General features: G+C 42.3%; 2 protein-coding genes across 5 annotated transcripts; both read right to left on the bottom strand.

Annotated features, from left to right (window-relative positions):
- Positions 1-2,561: 2,561 nt before the first annotated feature.
- hamp (hepcidin antimicrobial peptide) lies at positions 2,562-3,157 on the bottom strand (the record flags this gene model as incomplete). The annotated part of the gene is made up of 3 exons (XM_083679797.1): positions 2,562-2,674; positions 2,872-2,955; positions 3,071-3,157. 3 exons carry the CDS (start codon positions 3,155-3,157, stop codon positions 2,576-2,578), a joined length of 270 nt encoding a protein of 89 aa, XP_083535923.1. The 3' UTR covers positions 2,562-2,575.
- Positions 3,158-7,705: 4,548 nt separating this feature from the next.
- usf2l (upstream transcription factor 2, c-fos interacting-like) lies at positions 7,706-20,854 on the bottom strand. Of its 4 annotated transcripts, none has more exons than XM_083679106.1 (11): positions 20,264-20,854; positions 19,661-19,701; positions 19,221-19,330; positions 17,958-18,059; positions 17,485-17,638; positions 16,957-17,044; positions 13,978-14,016; positions 12,802-12,860; positions 12,202-12,296; positions 11,737-11,865; positions 7,706-9,993 (listed from the first exon to the last, which is right to left on the bottom strand). In XM_083679106.1, the coding sequence occupies exons 1-11, from the start codon at positions 20,299-20,301 to the stop codon at positions 9,904-9,906; spliced, it is 945 nt and encodes a 314-aa protein (XP_083535232.1). In that variant the 5' UTR covers positions 20,302-20,854; the 3' UTR covers positions 7,706-9,903. The 4 variants fall into 4 exon arrangements, with proteins under 4 accessions (XP_083535232.1, XP_083535231.1, XP_083535234.1 ...); XM_083679105.1 differs by having other exon boundaries at positions 19,221-19,333; positions 20,264-20,853; XM_083679108.1 differs by lacking the exon at positions 13,978-14,016.
- Positions 20,855-21,274: the final 420 nt, after the last annotated feature.

Raw genomic sequence — 21,274 nt, 5'->3', positions numbered from 1 at the left:
CCTGAAATGCATTTCTTCCCCTCGGTAGCCCTATCACAATGCAGACAGGGAGAGGGAGCACACTATGCCGTACAACAGCCATGCATTTGCACTGTATACATTTCCATAGTTTCCTTAGGACTCAAGTAGTCTTGGGAAAGCAAAAAAGTTCCACTTGCCTGGGCTGAGATAAGACTTTACATATCAATGGGACCGCTAGTTGCCTCCAGTTTTTCAAAACAGCGGCTGTGTTTTTTAGAACCAAAAATCCCTCTTTTGGTTTTCAGTGCATAGGTTTTTTGATGAAATCAAATCAAGTTTATTTTTAAAGTGGTTGATTTTTGGGTTTTATGTGATTTTCAGAGCACACTTTACAACAACAACAACAACAACAAGGAGTAACAAAATAAACACAAATATAGGAAAAAAACTAAAAGCATTTACAGAGTGACAAGCAAAATGAAGACGTGTATTGTAGATGACGACGTTGCCACCAAGCCCATAGAAGATATACGTGTTCTATATCTAGGATCTAAGCCATTCCAGTTGCTGGAGCTGAGTATTTGCTGGTGGAAGAGAAGAAGAGAGGTGATAGGTCGTCTGAATCGTGGACTGTACTTTGGTGGAGAGGGGGTGTGGAGCCCAGTGATTCTATCAGTGACAGAGTACTTCAAATACAAGCTTTGAATAAGAATGAAGAAGATGCGGTCATGGGAACCGTGATATTTGGAGGGATTTTCAGCCCCAGCTTCAGTGAAATATCACACCAGATATGTTGTCTGGTTTTAGCAGGCAATGCACAGGCTCTATCTCCAATACTGCAGTGCGCATTACTGCTTAAAAAAAACACATGTCCATTTCCAACATGTTCCCAGTAATGTAGAGGGCAACATAATCACACATCAAGTTAACAACTCATTAATTAATCTATTCAAATTAACTTATCAATATTACTCACTTATTTATTCATTCACTTATCCATGCGTGCATGGCTGCTGAGTCGAGGTAAGATTGTGTAGGCGTTGGGGGGAAAACATGTCATTTGAAGCCCGAGTGTAAACCTGGCGGAGAGGGGCATCAGTATTCTGTGGCGTGCCGCCAGAGAGGAGAGGTGGGAGGGGAGAGAAGCCCCTATCACTCCCCTCCGCTAATTAAAACTAACGACTCCAGGTGCTGCACGGAGCTAGGGAGAAGAGCGGCCGGGCGGCGTGTTTGTGTTGGTGGTTCGCCTTCATTACAATCGCCATCCATTCTCTTTAGGAATCTCCACCGTATCGACTCAGTGCCTGATGTACAGTATGCAATTCGGGGGGGTGGAGGTGATCTAAATGCAAATCATATGGTGTGCTATATTATAGTCAGTGTGAGGAACAGTGATGTAGGTCATCAGAATAGTTTTTTAAATGATAGAATCTCAATATAGTCTGTCTGTCAATAGTCAGAGTGGGTTCTTTGAACGTCCTCTGGAGTTGCATGGGCCTACTATAGGCTATATCTAGATTATTTGATTAACTTATTCCATGGCCTTTGAGTGGGCCTTTGATCAATGAAAAAAAAGAGAGAGAGATGATCGAGAGAGAGTGTGTGTGTGTGTGTGTGTGTGTGTGTGTGTGTGTGTGTGTGTGTGTGTGTGTGTGTGTGTGTGTGTGTGTGTGTATGTGTTTGTTGGGGGGGCTGAGAGAGAGAGAGAGAGTGAGAGAGAGAGAGAAGAGAGAGAGAGAGAGAGAGAGAGAGAGAGAGAGAGAGCATGCCAATGCTTAGTCCCACCTAAGTCATGTTGAATCACACTGGGCTTGCTTAGACGAGAGGTCTTCATGGCGTTGCTCCAGTCGCAGGCCTTCAGATATTACCTCACACTGTGGTGTCTAGCACTCCCCACAGGCAACCAACGGTATTGCACAGCATATGTGTAATTGTCAAACACCTACCTGCCTCACAGGGTCAAAACAGATGCAATGATCTAAAACGTTTCCAACGTTTCCAACTTGCATTCTCAAAGCGGCAGGGATCCATATTGTGATCAGATGTGTATTGTTGACATGAATAGTATACAATTCCATGTAAATCCCATTCCCAGATCTCAAGGTCATCTACTACCATTAATATACTACACTATACACATGGCTAATTTGAGAAAGGTCAAGCCCCAAAGCCACAAGGTGGCATCACAGCATGACTCACCGTCTGGCCATCTTAAACTGGCCATTTCTTTAAAGATATGAAGAAAAAAAAACACAGCTATTTAAAGAATCGGGTTTTTTTATTTTTAAAATCTTCATCAGCATCAGATTTGGTTTTCACATTTATAAAAAAAAAATAGCGTTTCAGAATGAAAATACCACAAACACATAAAAAAATAAATAGAAAAAATCCCACAAGTTTCTATTACCCACAGGTTATTTTTGTATGCCACTGTTTGGTAGCTCTATACAATTATACAAAAGGTGTATTTACAAGATACATGGTGTGCGCATTTATAATGGTTAGAGCGTTGAGAGAGTTCAAAAAGAGTCAACCATGTAGAGGAGAAATAACTTCAGGAGATCGGCGGGAAAGAAGTACTGACAATTAACGGCGCAGTTTGGCGCTTGGTCCTTTAGAATCTGCAGCAGAATCCACAGCCCTTGTTACGACAGCAGTTACAGCACCAACGGCACAGGGACAAGTGGCTTTGACGCTTTGCTCTGAAATGCTCCTGTAAGAAACGGAGGAAGCACGTGGTGAGTGTTTTCATTCATGCACAGCTGTGCTGCGAACTGGCTGCACCCTCTCCATCGGCGCACAAACGAGGTAGGTCTAGGACTAGGCTATATTCCAAGGGGAAAGCGCAGCCACTTAGATTTTAATTAGCTGAAGGTAATTAACTTAATTCATACACTCGATTGAACATACCGGCAGACCCTTTGACGAGCCGCCGACGGTCTCCTGATGCGCCACTACTGGACTGTAGTTACCCCCCGCCTCCTCCATTCGCGCCTGCAAATGAATTGCGCACATTAAATGAACAAGTTCCATGCGCACTTAGTGGGATAACACTTGAAACGAATAAGCCAATGAAGTGGGTTGATGTTGTTATAGGATACAGACTTACCTCAGAGAAGGGGACAGCTGAGCTTTGAAGAACGGAAATACAGGCGAATACGACTGCCAATGCCACTGCAACACCGAAGGCCTTCATTCTTGGGGTTTTGGTGTGACGCTCGCAGATCCTTATGAAATCAGGAAAAAGTAGCCGTTTGAAGATGACTATAAATATTCAGTTCCTCGAGAAGGATGCTGATATTCTCAGTGCAGGTGGAAGTCTAAAGTCTGCTGATGACTTTAGTATGTTTGAGTTTTCTCTGTCTTGTGATTGGAACTCTGGTGCAGCCGGTATTTATATGAACTTCAGTCAGCATTGCCTCATCCTCTTTACCAATGCCCGGCCCATTCCCATCTACGATTACCTAACTTCAGATGGGGATTTTTGTTCTATCGTATTTTATTAATAGCATAACATGGATCGCCTCACCATTTAATTTTTTTTTTTTTTTTTTTAGACAATTTCACAATTTCGGAGTTTATGTCATGTAGCCTAAGTTAATGGCATGTACCCTAAATATGATGTTTTCCAAGAGTGGAAAAGATGTTGGCCAATAAGCTACACGATTAAATTCTACTGGTTGTTTTTCTATCAGCATATATACCAAATAGTCTGTCACTGACTTGAATTTCTGGGGAAAAAAAGTATTAAATTAACTTTGTTAATTAAGTTTGTACTCGCCTATATTATTGTTTTATAGAACATTGTACATGTTGTATATATGTATGTAAATTGGTGTGGCATTTCAGTCCATGACTGTGAAGCACTAATACAACTACTATTACTACTACTAAATTGTATTCCCTCAATGGAAATCTGAAAGAATTCTGGAAATTCCCACAGCAGGGTCCATTGATTAAGGCAAGTCACTGCATGGCATGGTTCACTGCATTGTAGCACTTACTTTGACCTGGGAAATCCCTCTTTATGAGGAGAGAGTGAGACACTTTACAACATTGCACTGGCTAAAGGATGTAATTATAACCTCTCAAATGGAATAATTTGCTCTTCATTTTGAATGCTTTAATTTTTTCTTGTATTGTACAGGAGCCTGCCGTTTAACAGAATGTAATTTCTTTCAGAGAGAAGGAACAGTAGCCTAAGCCTCAATCAAAGGACCTGTGCAATAAGCCGTAATTCAGGTATTTTAAGTGTTTTTATGGCATACAATAATATTATGTGGCAAGGTTAATGTGGTGGTCCATTGTGTCAGAGGTGCATTATATCAATAGGTGTAGTAGTTAAACAGTTCATCCACTAGAATTGTTAGAATATTTTGGGGGGCATGTGAAATGTGAATACATAGATTTTATTTATATTAATTATTTAGACAATTATTTATTTATGTAATTGTCAGTTGTCAATATACAGTATTACACATACACATGCTTAAATTGTGTCAACAGTGTGACTTCATCATTAAGTGCATCCTTAATGAGTCTGGTGACTTTTTATAAGTGGTTGATAGCCTACAAACTCTCTGTGACTGCAAATGGGATTATTAGACTTATGCCTAAAGCATTTTTGGAAATATCAACATCCATGAACAATTTCATATGCTGTACTTATCAGGTGAAATAACATGTTGTGGGACCCCTGCGTCAGCCTGTCTCGTTCACTGATAGCCTTTCTGCCATCGCTGTTGACTTTGGGTGACCTGAATCTCAATGTCAACGAATAGAACCACGAATGACTCCTTGTTGGAATCCACGCATTTGAATAATGGAAAGAGAGAGAGAGACAGGAAGAGGAGAGGGGTGCGTGTGTGTGTGTGTGTGCGTGTGTGTGTGTGTGTGTGGGGGGGGGGGGGGGGGGGGTAATGAGAGATCAAGAGAGTTGTGGTTTGTATTGATAGAGAGCACAGGGTTTCCAAAGTGTTGGCAGGGGGACAGTGTGTGTGTGTGTGTGTGTGTGTGTGTGTGTGTGTGTGTGTGTGTGTGTGTGTGTGTGTGTGTGTGTGTGTGTGTGTGTGTGTGTGTGTGTGTGTGTGTGTGTTCGAGTCGCCAGCGATATCAGAGGGAATCTTTTGGTCAAACAGAGCCAGGCTCCAGTGGGGCGGACACCGCCACCCGACAGGCGCCACTCCACCTCTCTCTCCTGGGCCGGGGGCATTGGCCCCCCTGTCTGTCCCCCTTCTGTCATCCTAACTGCCCTAGTCTCTCCCCCTCCTCCCCTCCTCTCTCTCACTTCCTCACAAAAGCTCTTACGAAATGTCCCCAAAATTAAGCTAAGAATAATATTTACTACAGTAACCCCACCCTGGGCCACGACACAACATCAACTATGTTGTGCAAAAAAAAAGGTAAACATGATAATAGTGTTCAAAGGCCTTGCCCTGCAGCTGACTACAATAGTGTGTGATTGCGGCTTTGTCTAAATACTGTAGTTACCTGTCTGCTATGATGGTCATGTACTCTACCTCAGGGGACACTGTAGAGCTCTGACTGGTGTTGTGTCCTGTCCTAGTAAGGGTGAGGAATTTCCCATTGCTTAGAAAGACACCCTTCTGTGACTGTCAGTTTTGGGAAATTCCAGAAATTAATTGGAGTAATAGTATTTTCAACAAGCTAGATGTTAGACTTGGAAATTAACCGTCGTGGTTTTGGAAGTCGTTGTACTTTACAAGTCAAATCAATATCAATATCAAATCAATATCAAATCAATATCAAATCAATATCGCACATTTTATACACAGATATAAAAACAAATGAGGATAATAAAAGTTCAAACTGTCAAAACCAGGATCAAGTGAGGACCGTGCTGCAGACGGCTATGGAGGCTAATGCAAGGTAAGAACATGAAAAAAGCTCAAATAGAATAAAAAATAATGAGCTGAAAAATAACGAAAACACAAAAGCTGCCTTGAGTGCATCACCTTCTTCTCCCCTTTTGCTTTAGAGACTCAGTAAAGTGCGAACTTCAGCTCATCTATTGTCAGTAAAAGCTACTGTAGACTAGATGAATAAAGGTATGCATGAACGCATAAAGCTTGTCTGCTATGCACATTTGACACACTACATGCTTCAGCCAGAGAACACTTGAGAGAGGCAGAGGTAGGAGACAATACCTCCTGCCGTGATAGTATTTCTGCGAGTTTACAGAACATCCCCAAGCACAAAGGAGAGACAAGCATTCAGGACACATTTCTATACCTCTTCAGTGGCATTCATGGGCCTAGTACAAGAGCTTACTGAAGACTGGGACCTATGGTGTAGTCATGCGTTCACAATCTACTAGCCAGCAATGTTCAATGGGGTAATGGTCATGATTTTAATTATAAGAACCTCGATTTCATATTATTGTTTTTGATTAATTGAGTTGTAATGTGTGGTGTTTTCAAACCATTGTAAGACGATGTTATTAGGAAACAACTCATGGTGAACCTCAGATACAGGTATCGGGAGAAAAGCCATGGTCTGACATATGAAGCCATGGTCTGAGTGGTTACAAACAATACACATGAAAAAAAGTTACAAAAATTACAATTCAAGGTTTGAAATTACCTCTTAACCCGAGTTAATGTAATCCACAACCATCCATCACAACTGTCACTTAGATTGGCCAAAAATGATGAGAGCAATAAAGAACAGAGATAGAAAATGCCTCGAAAGGGGAGATACAGGGAAATATGTGTGATAGATGGTGTAATATCTAATAGAATCGGATTAGGGCCTGTACTGTATATTGAAACTCAAATTAGTATTCATAATAAGCAGAGAAGTAAGTCACAAATCTATATTTATACACCGGTAGTCTCACTCTGTCAGAAGACTCTCAATCGAGAGATGAGATTCTGGGTCCAAGATGAATATATACCTGTACTATATTAGGGCTCAAATGATGCTTGATGCTTTATGATGCCGTAGACATATCAGACTGCACCAACGTTACAATTATATTTATTTGGTCATTATTTTTTTTATATTGAAAATTAATATATTAATACATGAATGTTTTTAAAGGCATATTATTTCAAATAAGTGATTTCATAATTCAAACCCTGTTTACTCATCTGTTACTCATCCTTAACGGTGGGAGGGGAAGGGTATGTCCAAATCAGGGGAACATGGGATCAGAGATCAGCCACTTCAAACAAAGCAGGGGACATACAGACGCCTGCCTGGCTGTGTGTGTGTGTGTGTGTGTGTGTGTGTGTTTGACTGGCGGCTGTCAGACGGGCCAAGAGACCGTGAAGGGAGGGAGGGAGAGAGGAGAGGTGTGAAGGTGAGACCAAGAGGGCGAAAGGGGGAGAAATTGCAGTTCACAGTGATTTGTCTTGGGCATCTGTCCACCTGTGAGTGGTGACTGACTTTCCAGCAGCGAAAACGTAAAGAACTGTAGGGGTTTGAAGGTTAGCAATGAGGGCTAACTAGAAAACTTACTTGAAAAGGATACATGGTTAACTTCTACAAAGTGGTACTTTAGTTTCATAACTCCTTGTGCTGCTCTTATTAATTGAAGGTGACCTCGATGGCATACATGTCTTACTCTACGTCTGTGCATAATTCATTGAATTCATTTCAACCGGTATATCAGTACGTTTATCAACTATTTATGTTAACAACTACGAATTTATTTCATTTAATTATTATAATGGAAGACATTCTAGATGTGGGTGAAGGCAATGAGGCATAACACACTCTGTCAAGGTTATTAGCAAGTAAATTATTTATTTTACTGCCATTTTACTTAGAAAAGACATTTTAGGATCTAACCTGAGAGTATAGTGAGGTTGCTACACGGAGAAGAGGCTTGTTAGGTTATGTCTTTGCCATTTCAAAAAAGAAAACATAAACGATCCAAATCAATTACACAGCCAACATATTTTCATCTGTGATTAACACGGGTTTTCATTCGGTATACTATTCATTTTTGACCACACAATTATACCCAATTCTCTTTCAAACTCTACATTTGTCAAATTCTACAGCAAAAGAACAGTTATCTGTCAACTTTGGCTAGGTTCTGCTGCTGAGGGTCCACAGCCTCCACTATGCATATCAGGTTTGAAAATAGCACTGAAAATGAACCCCTGCACTTTAAAAGCACAAGGTCACAAGGGAAGAAGAGAGCTTGCAAATGTGGAATAATTCTGTCTAGATGATTTTAGCTGGGGTTTGACTAACGGTTCTGCTATGTCGAGTCCTGAGCTGCACTGTAAAAAATAAAATAGTCAGCTAAGGGACTTGAATGCTAATTGACACAACTCCTATAGGATTTACCCTCATTTTACTTTAGCAACAATGCAGAAGAACAAAAATACATGATGCTACATAACAATATTAATCTTCAACATTGTTGTCGTTGTTATCATCTTCATGTATGAATGTCCAACACACAACTTGGTTATTGTCATAGCAAGTGAGCAGAGAGAGTGTCTGAGTCATCTCCAAGTCTTTCTTGGCACCCACTCTGGGTTGAAAGGAAATGCACAGCTATGAAGTGCAAGGTAGGGAGGTTTCTCTGTTCTTGTTTCCTTTCGTTGAGTCTCTCCAGGGTCTTCCCCCCCCCCCCCCCATGTGCATTGAATTTCATTTGATGTGTTTGTTACCAAAAATAAAGCAAAAATGCTAAAATGAAACTTGTGGTTATTCTTACACATATTCAACTACACTATTCTTATATTAAGACACTGACATATCACACCTGAACCAAAAACTGTCCCCCTATAAATTGACTCTTCTATTTTTTTTTTGTAAAAGCTCGAATTCACACTGCACTTTTTCTTAGTCAGTCCTTACACTGGGTCAGAAAACAGTGACATCATCTTTCATTTGATACATTACAACCCTGAATATTTCAATGTGACCTTAATGACATGAGCTCAATCCATCTCTGGATTCTCGTTTCCTTGACCTGAGGTCACATTGCTGGTCAATAAAATGCCCTGTAATCACACCCACCATACCATGTCAAATCACTCTTGCAGATTATGTACATTTAATGGTCAAGACTGCAAAAAAAGGCCAGAGCACAGTAAATTAGTTATTGATTACCATTGCTTTTCCATGTACACCTCTTCAACATGTAACAACGTCTGTATGGATGTCATATCAAAACAGGTCAAGGTAGGAATATATATTGTGGTACTTGGAAAAGCACAGCTATTCCTTAAAGCGTGGCAATGAGCATCAATTGAGAGATAACCTTATCACTTAAAAAGGACATTGAGATATAACCTTATTTCACATTGTACTGCATTGCAATGCTTTGTATCATTTGCTGTTCTTGTTACTGGTACCATTCATAGATCAATCTATTCCTCTAGGATTCATTAGCTTGTTTTTGTAATGAGGTTTCATCTGGGCAATGTTTTTGACAATAAGCAAACTAATAAATTAAAAACAACAACAGCTAACAAAACAAAATATGAATATGCAACTCAACCACATATATAGACATGAGTAAAAGCAGGAACATACTATTCAAATCAAGAATATGCTGAAAATAACACCGATGATAATACCAATTGTGAAACAAAACAACAATAAATGGTCAACGTCCTTGTCCACAGGTCAGACTAAATAAATAGAAAAGAGAGGAGTACTGCGGGGGACTCTCACTGGGACAGTAAGCGCTCTGGGGGGTCTTGGTTTGTTCCCGGAGCACATGTTTATACGGTTGCTTTGTCATTAGGAGTGGAGCAGTCAAGTGCCGTCCACCCAACATGAGGTTGCTTGGGGTCTTGAACGCAGCCTAAGGATGCAACCAGGGAAGACAACTGTGGAAAAAGTTGATTCTTCAGTAGTTCATTCTGTCCCTGTCGTCTTAGACGTGTGTGTGTGTGTGTTTTCCTCCTCTCCCCTTCCATCGCTCTCTCTCTCTCTCTCTCTTTCGATCGTTCACTGCGGTGGTGTCTCCCCAACTGTCTCAATGCCGTGTTGCTGAAGCTGCGCTCTGAGCAGGGCATTCTCATTCTTCAGCTCCTCGACCTGTGACACAACATAACACAGCAGAGAATCATCATCATCATCATATTTTTTCATCATCAACTCAAATTTATGAGGCCTACTTTTCTTTTTGATGATTCTGTGCTAGACAGATACTCCTCATGTCGTGTGTGTCTCTGGGAGTACAAGTATATGTCATACATTACTTTTCAAAGTTGGCAGTCCTGTCAACAAGCAGCTGTGTACTAAAACTCTGGATGTTATCATCCCAGGTTTTCCCCAGGGCTACCACAAACTCACTGCCTCCCCACTGCTCCGGGACTGCCGAGAGTTCGGCTTCAGAATGAAGGTATATAGAAACATGCCTTGAAGGCATGTGACTCACTAGGGAACGGGATGTTCCAACACTCTCCATAGAAAATGACTGCGTACCTTTATATTGTCTACATGAAAGGGACAATCTGGTATTCTAACATCAACAAAGCCGTCTCCCTGTCACTTTTTTTGGTAAGCAGCTGCGGGACGAGGCTGGAAAAATGCAAACACTCTCAAATTCATAGACTGAGCTACGGATGCTAAAGACTGACCGTCCATGAGATCAAAATAATAGTTTCAACCGTTTTGAAGCTATACAGTGTTTGTTTACAATTACGTTGTTTACACACAATGGAGAGAAACAGGTGGCATCAAACCATTTAAAAAAAATATATATATATATCTCAAAAAACCTGCTATCCTGCGCCAAGTTAGTGCCATATCAAGGGCTTATATTTCACTTCGAGAGAGCAAAGAGAGTTGCGCACAAGATTCAGATCGAGCAAGTTTTAAATTATTCCAATGTGCCTCAAGCATAGGAACTACTTGAAATTAACATAGTAAATATTGTTTTTGATTAAATAATTTCCCCCCCAAGGTAACCTACCTTGGGATTATTTTACTATCGCTACACACGGTCCAAACGGATGAATTGCTTCAGTGAAGGCTGCGTCGGCTATTCCATGCTAGGAATTATAATAAAATAAGGGAGGGGTGCTCAGTGGCGTAGCACACTAAGGCGCATACCATATCATCTCAAGGTCCCTATTTTGATTCCCGCCATCGACATGTCCTGCATGTCATCCCTCCTCTCTCTCACCCATCCTTCCTGTCAATCTCTACTATCTCTATCCCAATAAAGCAGAAATGCCCTAAAATATTTTTTTTTTTAAATGATAATAAGTAGCCTAGGCCTAATGGGCTACAGAACTTGCTATTTGTTTTTTATGTCCATGCACCAACCTCACCAAGTCAATTTCCTGTATGTGCAAATATACTTGGCCAAATAAAAGAATTCTGATTCTGATCTGATGGGGATTTTCCAAAACTATATTTGTATGCCTATAATCACCAAAATGTACGCCGCTGCCAGACCCTGCCTTACCCAATGACACCTAGATATCTATGGCTCCTGTTGTCTGTGGACAAACTCTTCTTTACAGGGCTGTGACGCCATGTCATACTGGTGTAACCATTAGTTCATTTATGTAGGTGAGAATACATACATACACACACACACACACACACACACATATATATATATATGCCATTTAGCTGATGCTTTTATCCAAAGCGACTTACATTGCAGTGAATACATTTCAGTATATATGGTCCCAGCAGGAATCAAACCCACAAATACAACATAACAGCCCTCCATAAGATGAACAATGTATGCCATTCAAGCCATGTTTGAGGTCATAGACTGCCTCGATTGTGATAACTGTTCTATGTAACCACAGGTCAGTTTACCTGCTGTCTGCACAGCTCATTGTCCACCTGTATCCTCGCCAGGTCTTTGAGGCTCTCCTGTAGCCTCTGGTTGTTTTGCCTCAGGTCTCGGATGTAGTCACACGCCTTGGACAGGATGCCCCCTTTGCTCTAGGGCAGATGACAAGGGAAGGGTTAATAAAAACACAAATACATACCGTACACAACACAAAGTGAGTTGTCTCCGGTAGCAATTCCTCCAAAACACATTGTTCTCTGGAAGAAAACCTGAAGGAAAAACTGAATTCTGTTTTTTCGGAGCTCCACCCAAACAAGGTATTTAAATGGTATAATGTCTCGCGAGGCAGCACTCATTTCAAACAGGTTTCCACCTCTTTGTAGCTACTTTCTGCAAAGATTACCCCCAAGCTTTCCGAATGAGGAAAGCCTGGTCTCAACAAGTTTACAAAGTTAGTAACACAGCCGTATAGTAAAGTAGTGCCCTACCGCTCCAGTCTTGGTGCTTTCCATACTGCAGTCGGGGATGATTTTGGAGAGGGTGACAATCCAGTTGTTGATCTTGTCTCTCCGCCGCCTCTCAACTGTTGAAAACACAAAATGGACCGTGCTCAAAGAAAGTAATGAGCAAGGTATATTGTGGAAGGGTCATAGGCCTTTTCTCAATAGTCAGGAACACAACTCCTCATGTCCTCTCTTCAGTCCTCCACTCGCTTTGTCCTCAGAAAGCATCGGAGGAAAACGGATGCGAGTGGAGAAGAGGAGTCGTGTTCCTGACAATTGAGAAAAGGCTCCAGTCTTCTGATGGACATTCTTCTCCTGCCCTAAATATACCTCAGACTACATTTTGAGATGTTTGACAGATCAACAGCAGCCCCTAGTGTTAGCTAACATACTTGCTATTATCAATGCCAAACTGTGGGACTTGACAGTTTTGCAGGGACAGAGGCCCAGTTTCCTTTATATTTACTTTAAAGTTTTCTTTATACATATTATTTGGTGGTCTAAAAGCTTAGTTATTATACATTGGTTTTGATAGAGGAGAGAGATAATCAGACAGAATTGTGGGTAATGTAGGCTTTCACTCACCTTCATTGTGTTGCGCTCTCCTCCTCTCATCTCTGGGTGTCCGTGGTCCGTCCATTTTCCTACAGACACAAAAAAACAACAACACTTGAGCCATTTCCAAACACCTGCCGTCTCTCTCAGCACCATACAAACAGATGCAAATTTAACAAAGCCCAACTCTAAACACAGCTAATCCAATCCAAATTCAACTGGAACCACTGTCTTGTAGAACCTGACCCATCTCTAATCACACCCCACACTAGCACAAGAGTGTCCCTCAGTAGGGGGGGGGGGGGGTCTATCCTGCATTGCCTATGGCAGACACGCTGATCTAAAGCCGTATGGGGCAGCATATTCAGTAATAACACCAGCCCAGGGCTCGGGACGAGACTCAGTGACTGGAATATTGAAGCCCCGTCTGGACAGGCAGATTCCTTTTAAGGTGTCTGTGCCCTTTCCAGTATACCCTTGAGGGAGACGAGGGCTTTATTATATTGCAAATTGCGATGCTGAAAAAACAGATGCTGTCGGTTTGGGGTCTGGGTATGGCTAATGACACAACAGTGTCTCCTCTCTCTCTATGGTTCCCCACGGTATTCTTTAATTAAGTCCCGGCGACGTGACAGGGAGACAGCACATCAAAGCACCCTAGACACCACACACGAGGCCACGGGTAAGTAATACACAATTAGATATACATATGTAGCACATACTTCAACAATGTTTCAATCTAGCTGGCTAACGAAATGTGCAATTGGTAGGTTAACCAGAATGCTTGTTCTTCACATATGGTACTTACCTTTTTCCATACCCAACCCATTTAAAACCAGACTAAATTCAATAAGCCTAGGAGCCTAAGGGGCATTACTAAATGCATGGTAGTAACTGACTACACATTACAGAGTCGAAACACATCTGTTTCGTTATGGACAGCTTTTACCTAGTTATACAACCTACAAAGCACCGCAACTATTAAAAGTATCAGGATCAACATCAAAGCAGTGCCGTGTGAAAAAAAACAAAAACAAAAAAACTCAATGCTACATGTATCTCACATCAAGAGCAAGAGGAATCACCAGGGGACGGTGGGAAGGGGAGAGGGGGATATGGTAGTGTGATTCTTCTTTCTTCTTGGTTGTATGATCTAATTTGATTCATTTATTGGTTGCAAGAGGGGGATGTGGAAGTTGTCCTCACCAGTCTAAACCGTCATGTTGCAGCATCTCGTTTTCATCTCTGCGAACGGCAGGTAAGTGGGGGAGTTTTCATTCATTTGCTTTGCACAGATCAATTTTGTCAGTCATGATGAATTAGTTTACACGGTTGATGTACTGCATGTCAGAAGAAATCAATAAATCAAAGAAACAATTCATATACAGGTAAGCAAATGGAAAGGGGTGTAGCTAGGCAAACCAAACTCATTATCATAAGGAGGGAAACTGATTGTCCCTAGACAGCATACTGCAGTGGTTCCCAGCCCAGGTTTACATTTGCCATAGTAGGACTATGAATTTGTATTGGCTAAGTTGAATATAGAGTCAATTAACAGTGTAAAAGGCTCTATTGAGAAGCCAAAGGAGAACTGGGGACTCACTGCAGCCCAATACTAGAACTAGAGACACATACAACACACAAACTGGACGACATTCACCACTAGAACATCCCACACAAACACAATGCAGCCTGAAGCACTTCAGAAGAGTCAACATCAGTCATGGACAGCAAAGCCCAACCCCTTAGTGAGAAAAGCTATGGTAATTCACATGAAAGCATAAGGTAAACTTCAAGACTCTGAGTCAGGGTATTTCTAAATTAACAGTATGACATGGTGAGTAGCTAGCTGCACTTGATATGAGGCAGGATGATCAAAATGGGTGTATCTGCCTCAAACAAATGGCTACACCCGTTTAACCCCTTGATTATCTGAAAATACAGTTTTAAGCTGTAATGTGAATGTGCTGGTGTGAAGGAGGCTGTTATTCAGGCTTGAGAGTAAGGGTTAAGCACATATGAGCAGGGAAGTGGTAGAGACATCCACCAAGTCCAACACTAATTCAATTTGGGAGCAAATCATGTGTTCGTTTTGGATGGCAGAACAATATACAGTGGGGGAAATAAGTATTCAGCACAGCAACAGTTTTTTAATTAAACATATTTTCATTGCAGCTCTCCACGTGAAATTAGGCCAGACATTGGTATTAACTCAATAAAATTACACAGCTAAAGAAATTGTAACACTCCAATCCATAAAAAAAGCTATGTGCAATAAAGTGGAATGACACAGGGAAAAAGGTACCGAACACAGTAAGAAAAAGCACTAAACCAGCTTGTCACAAATGAGTTCTCCTACCTATGCTAATTAGAATCAGCTGGGTTAGTGCATGTTGGTGGGTAGATACTTCCACTCTTTGAAAAACGGTTTCCCACCTCTGAATGCAAGTAAACAAATCATTCGTCACCAAGCTTTCCCGCAAGAAACATCTCATGATGGGTAGAGGCAAAGAGCTCTCGCAACAACATTGTTGAGCAGCATAGTAAGGGCGCTTCACCCCTAAATGTTCCTATAAGCACCATTGGGGCCATTATCCACAAGTGGAAGGAACATCACTTAACCGTCAACCGGCCACACACAGGAGCTCCTCGCAAGACTTCTGACCGGGCAGTCAGAAAGTTAGTCAGAAGAGTAGCCCAAGGGCGCTTAGTGGCGTAGCACACTAACGCGCATACCACGTAATCGCAAGGTTCCTGGTGCGATTCCGACCCTCGACATATCCTGCATGTCATCCCTCCTCTCTCTCACCCATCCTTCCTGTCAATCTCTACTGTCTCTATCCCAATAAAGCAGAAATGCCCTAAAAACATATTTAAAAAAAGCAGGTACAGTTGTCACAAAGAAAACAATAGGCAATGCACTCCACCGCCACGGTCTCCATTCGCAATCTCCCTCATAAATTTCAGTTAGTGTGTTCAATACTTCTTTCCTGTGTCATTCCCCTTTATTGCGTGTAACTTTTTTTATGGATTGGAGTGTTACAATTTCTTTAGCTGTGTAGTTTCATTGAGTTAATGCCAATGCCTGGTTTAAATTTCATGTGAAGAGCTGCAATGGAAATATGTTTAATTAAAAAATTGTTCATGTGTTGAATACTTATTTCCCCCACTGTACACCCCAATGTGCAAAACCTTGAGACCTAAGCCTAGCCTTACTCATAAAACACCCACTATGTTATTAACACCTGCATGGTCCTCTTTAAATCACGTTTTAGGCAGTTTTTTTTTTTTGCAAAGTATTCACATCCCTTAGCTCTTAGCATATTGATTAGATATAAATGTTACATAGATATAGATGTTATTGATCGATATAGGGGATGTGAACCTTTTTTTTCTTTCTTAGCACTAAGAAACTGTCCTTGTGTTATTTATTTAATTTCATCTTGTTTTCATTCAGTGGTACTCAGAAGGGTTTGAGGAAGACAGCTTTGTCACATGATAAACATGTTGACCATCTGTAACTGAGAGATGAACAAATAAGGAGAAGTGAGAAGGAGGGAGGAAGGAGGGAGGGAGGGATGGAAGGAGGGAGGGAGGAGAAGTGAGAAGGAGGGAGGAAGACGAGGGAACTGAGACATGCAGCAACACAGCACTCACCCTGCGATGACATCATCCAACCAACTCGCACACACACACACACAGGCACACACACACACACACACACACACACACACACACACACACACACACACACACACACACACACACACACACACACACACACACACGCAGGTCTGAGCCGTCTGAGCCAGGTCAGGATCTTACTAAACCCATTGATATTACTGAATCTCTACTGCAATGTCTGTCCAGCTTTTCTTCAATTTTTGGGGTAGAGAAAACTATTTTTCTTTCTTCATCAGTAACTTTTCATTCCCCAGTTTGAACAAAAGGTCTTCCGACTCGACAGGTCATGTGAAGTGATACACGAATCCTGTCAAACTATACTATTTCTGAACAGATCACTGTGAGTGGTTGAACCCATGAGATCATTCCAATAGGTTTATTACAGAGGAACCGGAGGCGACTAGTTATTACTGAGATGGCTCAGACCGTTGCGTCATTGGAGTCTCCTTTCCAGCCCCTGGTCATGGACGGCAGACACGGTGCAGTGCAGCTGATACTCACTCTGGGTAGGGGTGTGTGCGGGGGGCTATGGTTCTCTGTGTGCCTGACTGTAGGACATCAGGAGGGGTCATCATCACATAGAACTGACCTGCGTGGGGAAAATACTGGATTGTAAAAGAGAGAGGGAAAGTGGAAGACATGGCAAGAAAGAGAGATACGGAGCAGCGTTGGAGAACTCAGGACATGTAGTGTTGCCGAGTGACACTGGTGCCTTTCACTGAGACAAACCTCGTGCTGAGGGAATGGATCGTTAACTTCTCTCAGCACCACTTTGTCATGACACCCTAATGACCATTTGCTGAATAGTCATTATCTTTATGGCTGGTTGGATTTAAAACCAATACCCTATACTCCTCACCATCGAAAAATCTGATTCCTCGACTCGATCTATCCAGCATCATTCCTCTGTGTGTTGTGTGTTGTTATTACACTGCTATTACACTTTGATGCACATTGTCATGAGTTCTGAATTAGCCTCCTCACGTCACTGTTAACCACTGTCAAAGGCCGGCGTTAGCGCTGACTCACCCCCAGCCTGTGTGAGTGTGGGGTCCGTGGTGGCCTGCACAGACACAGTCCCGTCACTCACAGCGGTGGCGGGGAAGTAGGCGAAGCGCGTCTCCCCTCCCACCGTCTCACCTCCGGGGCTCCCACCATTACTGAAGGGGTTCTGGATCACAGCCTGGGACAAATGGGAGGGAGTGGAAAAACAGTTACAATAGCAAGCACTACCGACAGCCACAGTTACAATAGTGGCACAACCGAATGTCTTTTCCTTATCAAGGTCAGAGCTCTTATGCATTTGACTGGGGCATGGTATGTTACATACATGCATCCCCTTTATATATCATAAATCATAGCTTGTTTAACAATCACTGAAGCTTGCTTCCCCCACTGAATGCTTACTGAAGCATGTCATGCTCCGCGAACTGTGTTATTTGGGGCTGACAGGCTGTTGTTCTTTTGACTAGGCTGCTGTTCTCTGTTCTAGCTGTTGGTACCTGAGGAGCGAAGGCAGCTGTGGAGACCACGCTCACCGCCCCTCCCCCATCGTCTCTCCCCTCCAGCTGCTGGTCTGTAACCTGGACAACGCGGTAAGTCACCTGCCGGGGAGGGAAAGTAGGAGAGAGTCAGGCAGAAATGTTTGTCGTCAAAAAAAGGATGTTCCAGAAATGTTACGACAATGTCAAAAGAAACCCTTCAATTCAATTGAGAAAGAGAGAGAGAGAGAGAGAGAGAGAGAGAGAGACACACACCATGGGGCTCCTCTGGCTTTACCACCGTCACGGCTCTTTGTGGGATATTTCTTGCTTGCACTTATCTTCATTGAGGTTCAGTATCGCCTATAAAAGCAGACCCTATCCATTCTACTGGTATTGCTATAAGGGTGAAATTGATCTAAATGTCCCAGGCGTACGCTTATACTGCAGAATGTGCCTGATTCAATTTGAAAACAAGTCTAGAGAAGCATGCTTGTTGTTCAAAATAATCAGTATTTGTACCCTTTAATCATGTGACTCTCCTCCTGACTGACATGTGACACCGGCTGCATGCCAATCCTGGAAGGGGATTGGAATCACATGATCACTCACAGCAGTGGTGTTTACCCTGAATGAGCTGCCAAATCAGCTACATCTACAATCTGCCTTACCTAAAATCCATTCCCCATTACAAAATAACGCTCTATTAAAGCTTTCAAAATCAACCAAATGGACGCCCCAAGTCTTCATCCAAACATGCATTTCCGGTGTAATGTTTGGGTTCAAAGCAAGCTCTCGTGGTACTGTACAGTCAATTCAACTGAGGTGTTGGTGTTGAATAAAGATGTTGTTCAAGCTCCGCCATTGTGTGGTGTGTTTGGCCTTGTAGTTTGAGTGATGCACCAAATGGATATAATCAAGTGAAAATAAACCGACATGCATCCTGAGCAGGTTACACCCCTAATGCCATGGAAGTAGAGGACTTCAGGTTCACGGGAATCAGATAACGTTAACACCGCCTTCAGGACGACTTTGTACCGCAGAAAGACTTTGAACCGCAGAAAGACTTTGAACCGCAGGAGTCAATCCCGTCGGCAGCTGCAATAGGGGAGCCTCAGACCCCACATACGTACTGTTGTGAGGTCCACCCAGGCTAGTTACACCCGCTTCTACAGCAGCAACATCAGTAGGATGAGACTGAGGCAATTAACATGTCTGTGTTGTGAATCAGGAACATTGTCAGAGAAACCGCCTGACAATGCCGTTGATTCAAAAGAGGCCTACCTGTCCACCCTCTGTACGAAACTGGTACTGAATGTTGTGGTCCGCAAATGCAGAGGCCTGCTGGACACTGGCGATGGTAACAGCTGTCTGCTCCCCTCCCCCTGCGCTGTCTCCTGAGGGGAAGACAGAGAGGAGAGAGAGAGAGAGAAAAGAGTGACAACAGTTAAATGTTCTGAGTGATTGAGAGAGTGTGAAGATCAAAGCATCCAGAAGGCCACCAAGACTGAGAACATTGACCTCGAATGAATTACAAGTTATTTTTCCAATAAAGCTACTGTACATCTGACAGACACCTATGCCATTGTCTGTTTTGATGTGCCAACTTTCTTTGGTCAGTAAACGCAGGGTTTTAACGAGAAGAGATGGTCAGACATAAATCCATACCATGACATAGAGATACTGAGCCATGTTCCATAGAATAATAGTATTTTGACTCTTACCTTCAGATATTTGGACTACCTCCTCCTCTTGCTTTTCGTGACTACAGTAGGGTACACACAAGGGAAAATGCATTTAGTGGAGTTTGCAATGTTAATGTGAATACTGACAGTGAAGTGGATAGAAATATTATAAAAATATTGTCATATTTCTGCATGCAAAAATAGTGACTGAGTATTGGCTTGTAGCAGTAACATAATTGCATGCAAAAGTATGACACCAAAGAAGCTAGCTTTCCTACCTCTTAGCTTGTTTATGAATGTATAATAAACATCTGGCTAGCATTACTGTAAGACTAGCTAGCTAGCTAATGGCTACCAGAAATAAGAGAGGACAAGCAAGCCAGCTGTCAATGTAGCAATGCTAGTAGCTAACTAACCAACTAGGGATTAGCAGGTTCTGCAATGAACGTAGGCCAACTTTACCTAGCAACAAAACGACTTTCCTACACTTCACGTTGCAATTGTTAACTATCTATGTCTGTAGCTTTACTCCAGGTCTTTCTGAATTTGCAAATATGTTGCCGGTAAGTTATGGCCTTAGCGCTCGCAGGCAGTGAACTCGAGAGACATCCATACATGGCGGAAGCGCGGGCAGTGCGTTACCTTGTGGTGCTGTCCAGAGTCTGTTCGAGCATATCCATCAGGGTTGCTATAAAATGTGATATTCAGTGACACAGATGGAGATGGAAGTGCTGATCACGGGAACAAACACTCGGGTCATGTGAGAGAGACAGTCCAAGACACGTGAGGCATAGATCGGATTCGAAGCAAAAATGGAGACCGCTGCTGCTGGCTGGTTAATGTCGCTGTCTTCTCTGAGCTTCGCACACGACTATTTCCCTCTCCCGCGCCAGCTAGCTACTGTAGCTGACACCTATAAACGGAGTTTGTGTCGTCAGGATTGCAACTTGGACTGATGAGGTGGTGTTTAGGCTATGCCACAGTCGAGTAATTACGGTCAAATGTTATTACTCGGTTGCAATGTTTTCTCCTTTCTCTTCGACCTCTGATGCGGCGAACCAGCTGCGTCATGTCTCACAAAATATGGAGTGGACTATTTTCATTCCCCGCCCTGCGCTATGTCTGTTCTTTGTTCAGATTTAGATTTGTATGGGAGATTGCAGAATTGTGTGCAAATAATGTCAGACCACTGTGTTCATTGGAAGTACCCCGGCGTTGCCCATTTGTAACACAGCAGGCAAGATTTATTCAACCCCGGTAGCTATTATTCTGCGTCTCCTGTCATTGTGCTTATAAACATTATAGACGACAACAACAAAATAAATAGACACACCCCGCAGCCTAACCAACTATTAGTTTCCCTTCAAAGAGCCTTGAATTAAATTCAGTTTAGGCTACAAATCAATCGCATGTGATGACGGCCATATGATGCAGAATGATCACGTTGGCTTACTCAGGTGACAGCTTAGATCCAATCCAGGTTTTTGCATGAACCACATGACTCCTTGGAACACTCCTGTCGAGACTAGTGATACAGTTACTAACAATATCATAGCCAGATGTGTTACTTTCTTGCAATGTACTATGAAATGAGTTTTAAAATAATACGTTTCAGTGAAACAGTTACATTCATAATTTCAATGAAATTAGATA

Source organism: Argentina silus (genome assembly GCF_951799395.1).
Source record: "Argentina silus genome assembly, chromosome: 10".
Taxonomy (NCBI): domain Eukaryota; kingdom Metazoa; phylum Chordata; class Actinopteri; order Argentiniformes; family Argentinidae; genus Argentina; species Argentina silus.
Note: the sequence above shows the minus strand (reverse complement) of the source record. Positions and strands in the feature narration are given on the sequence as shown.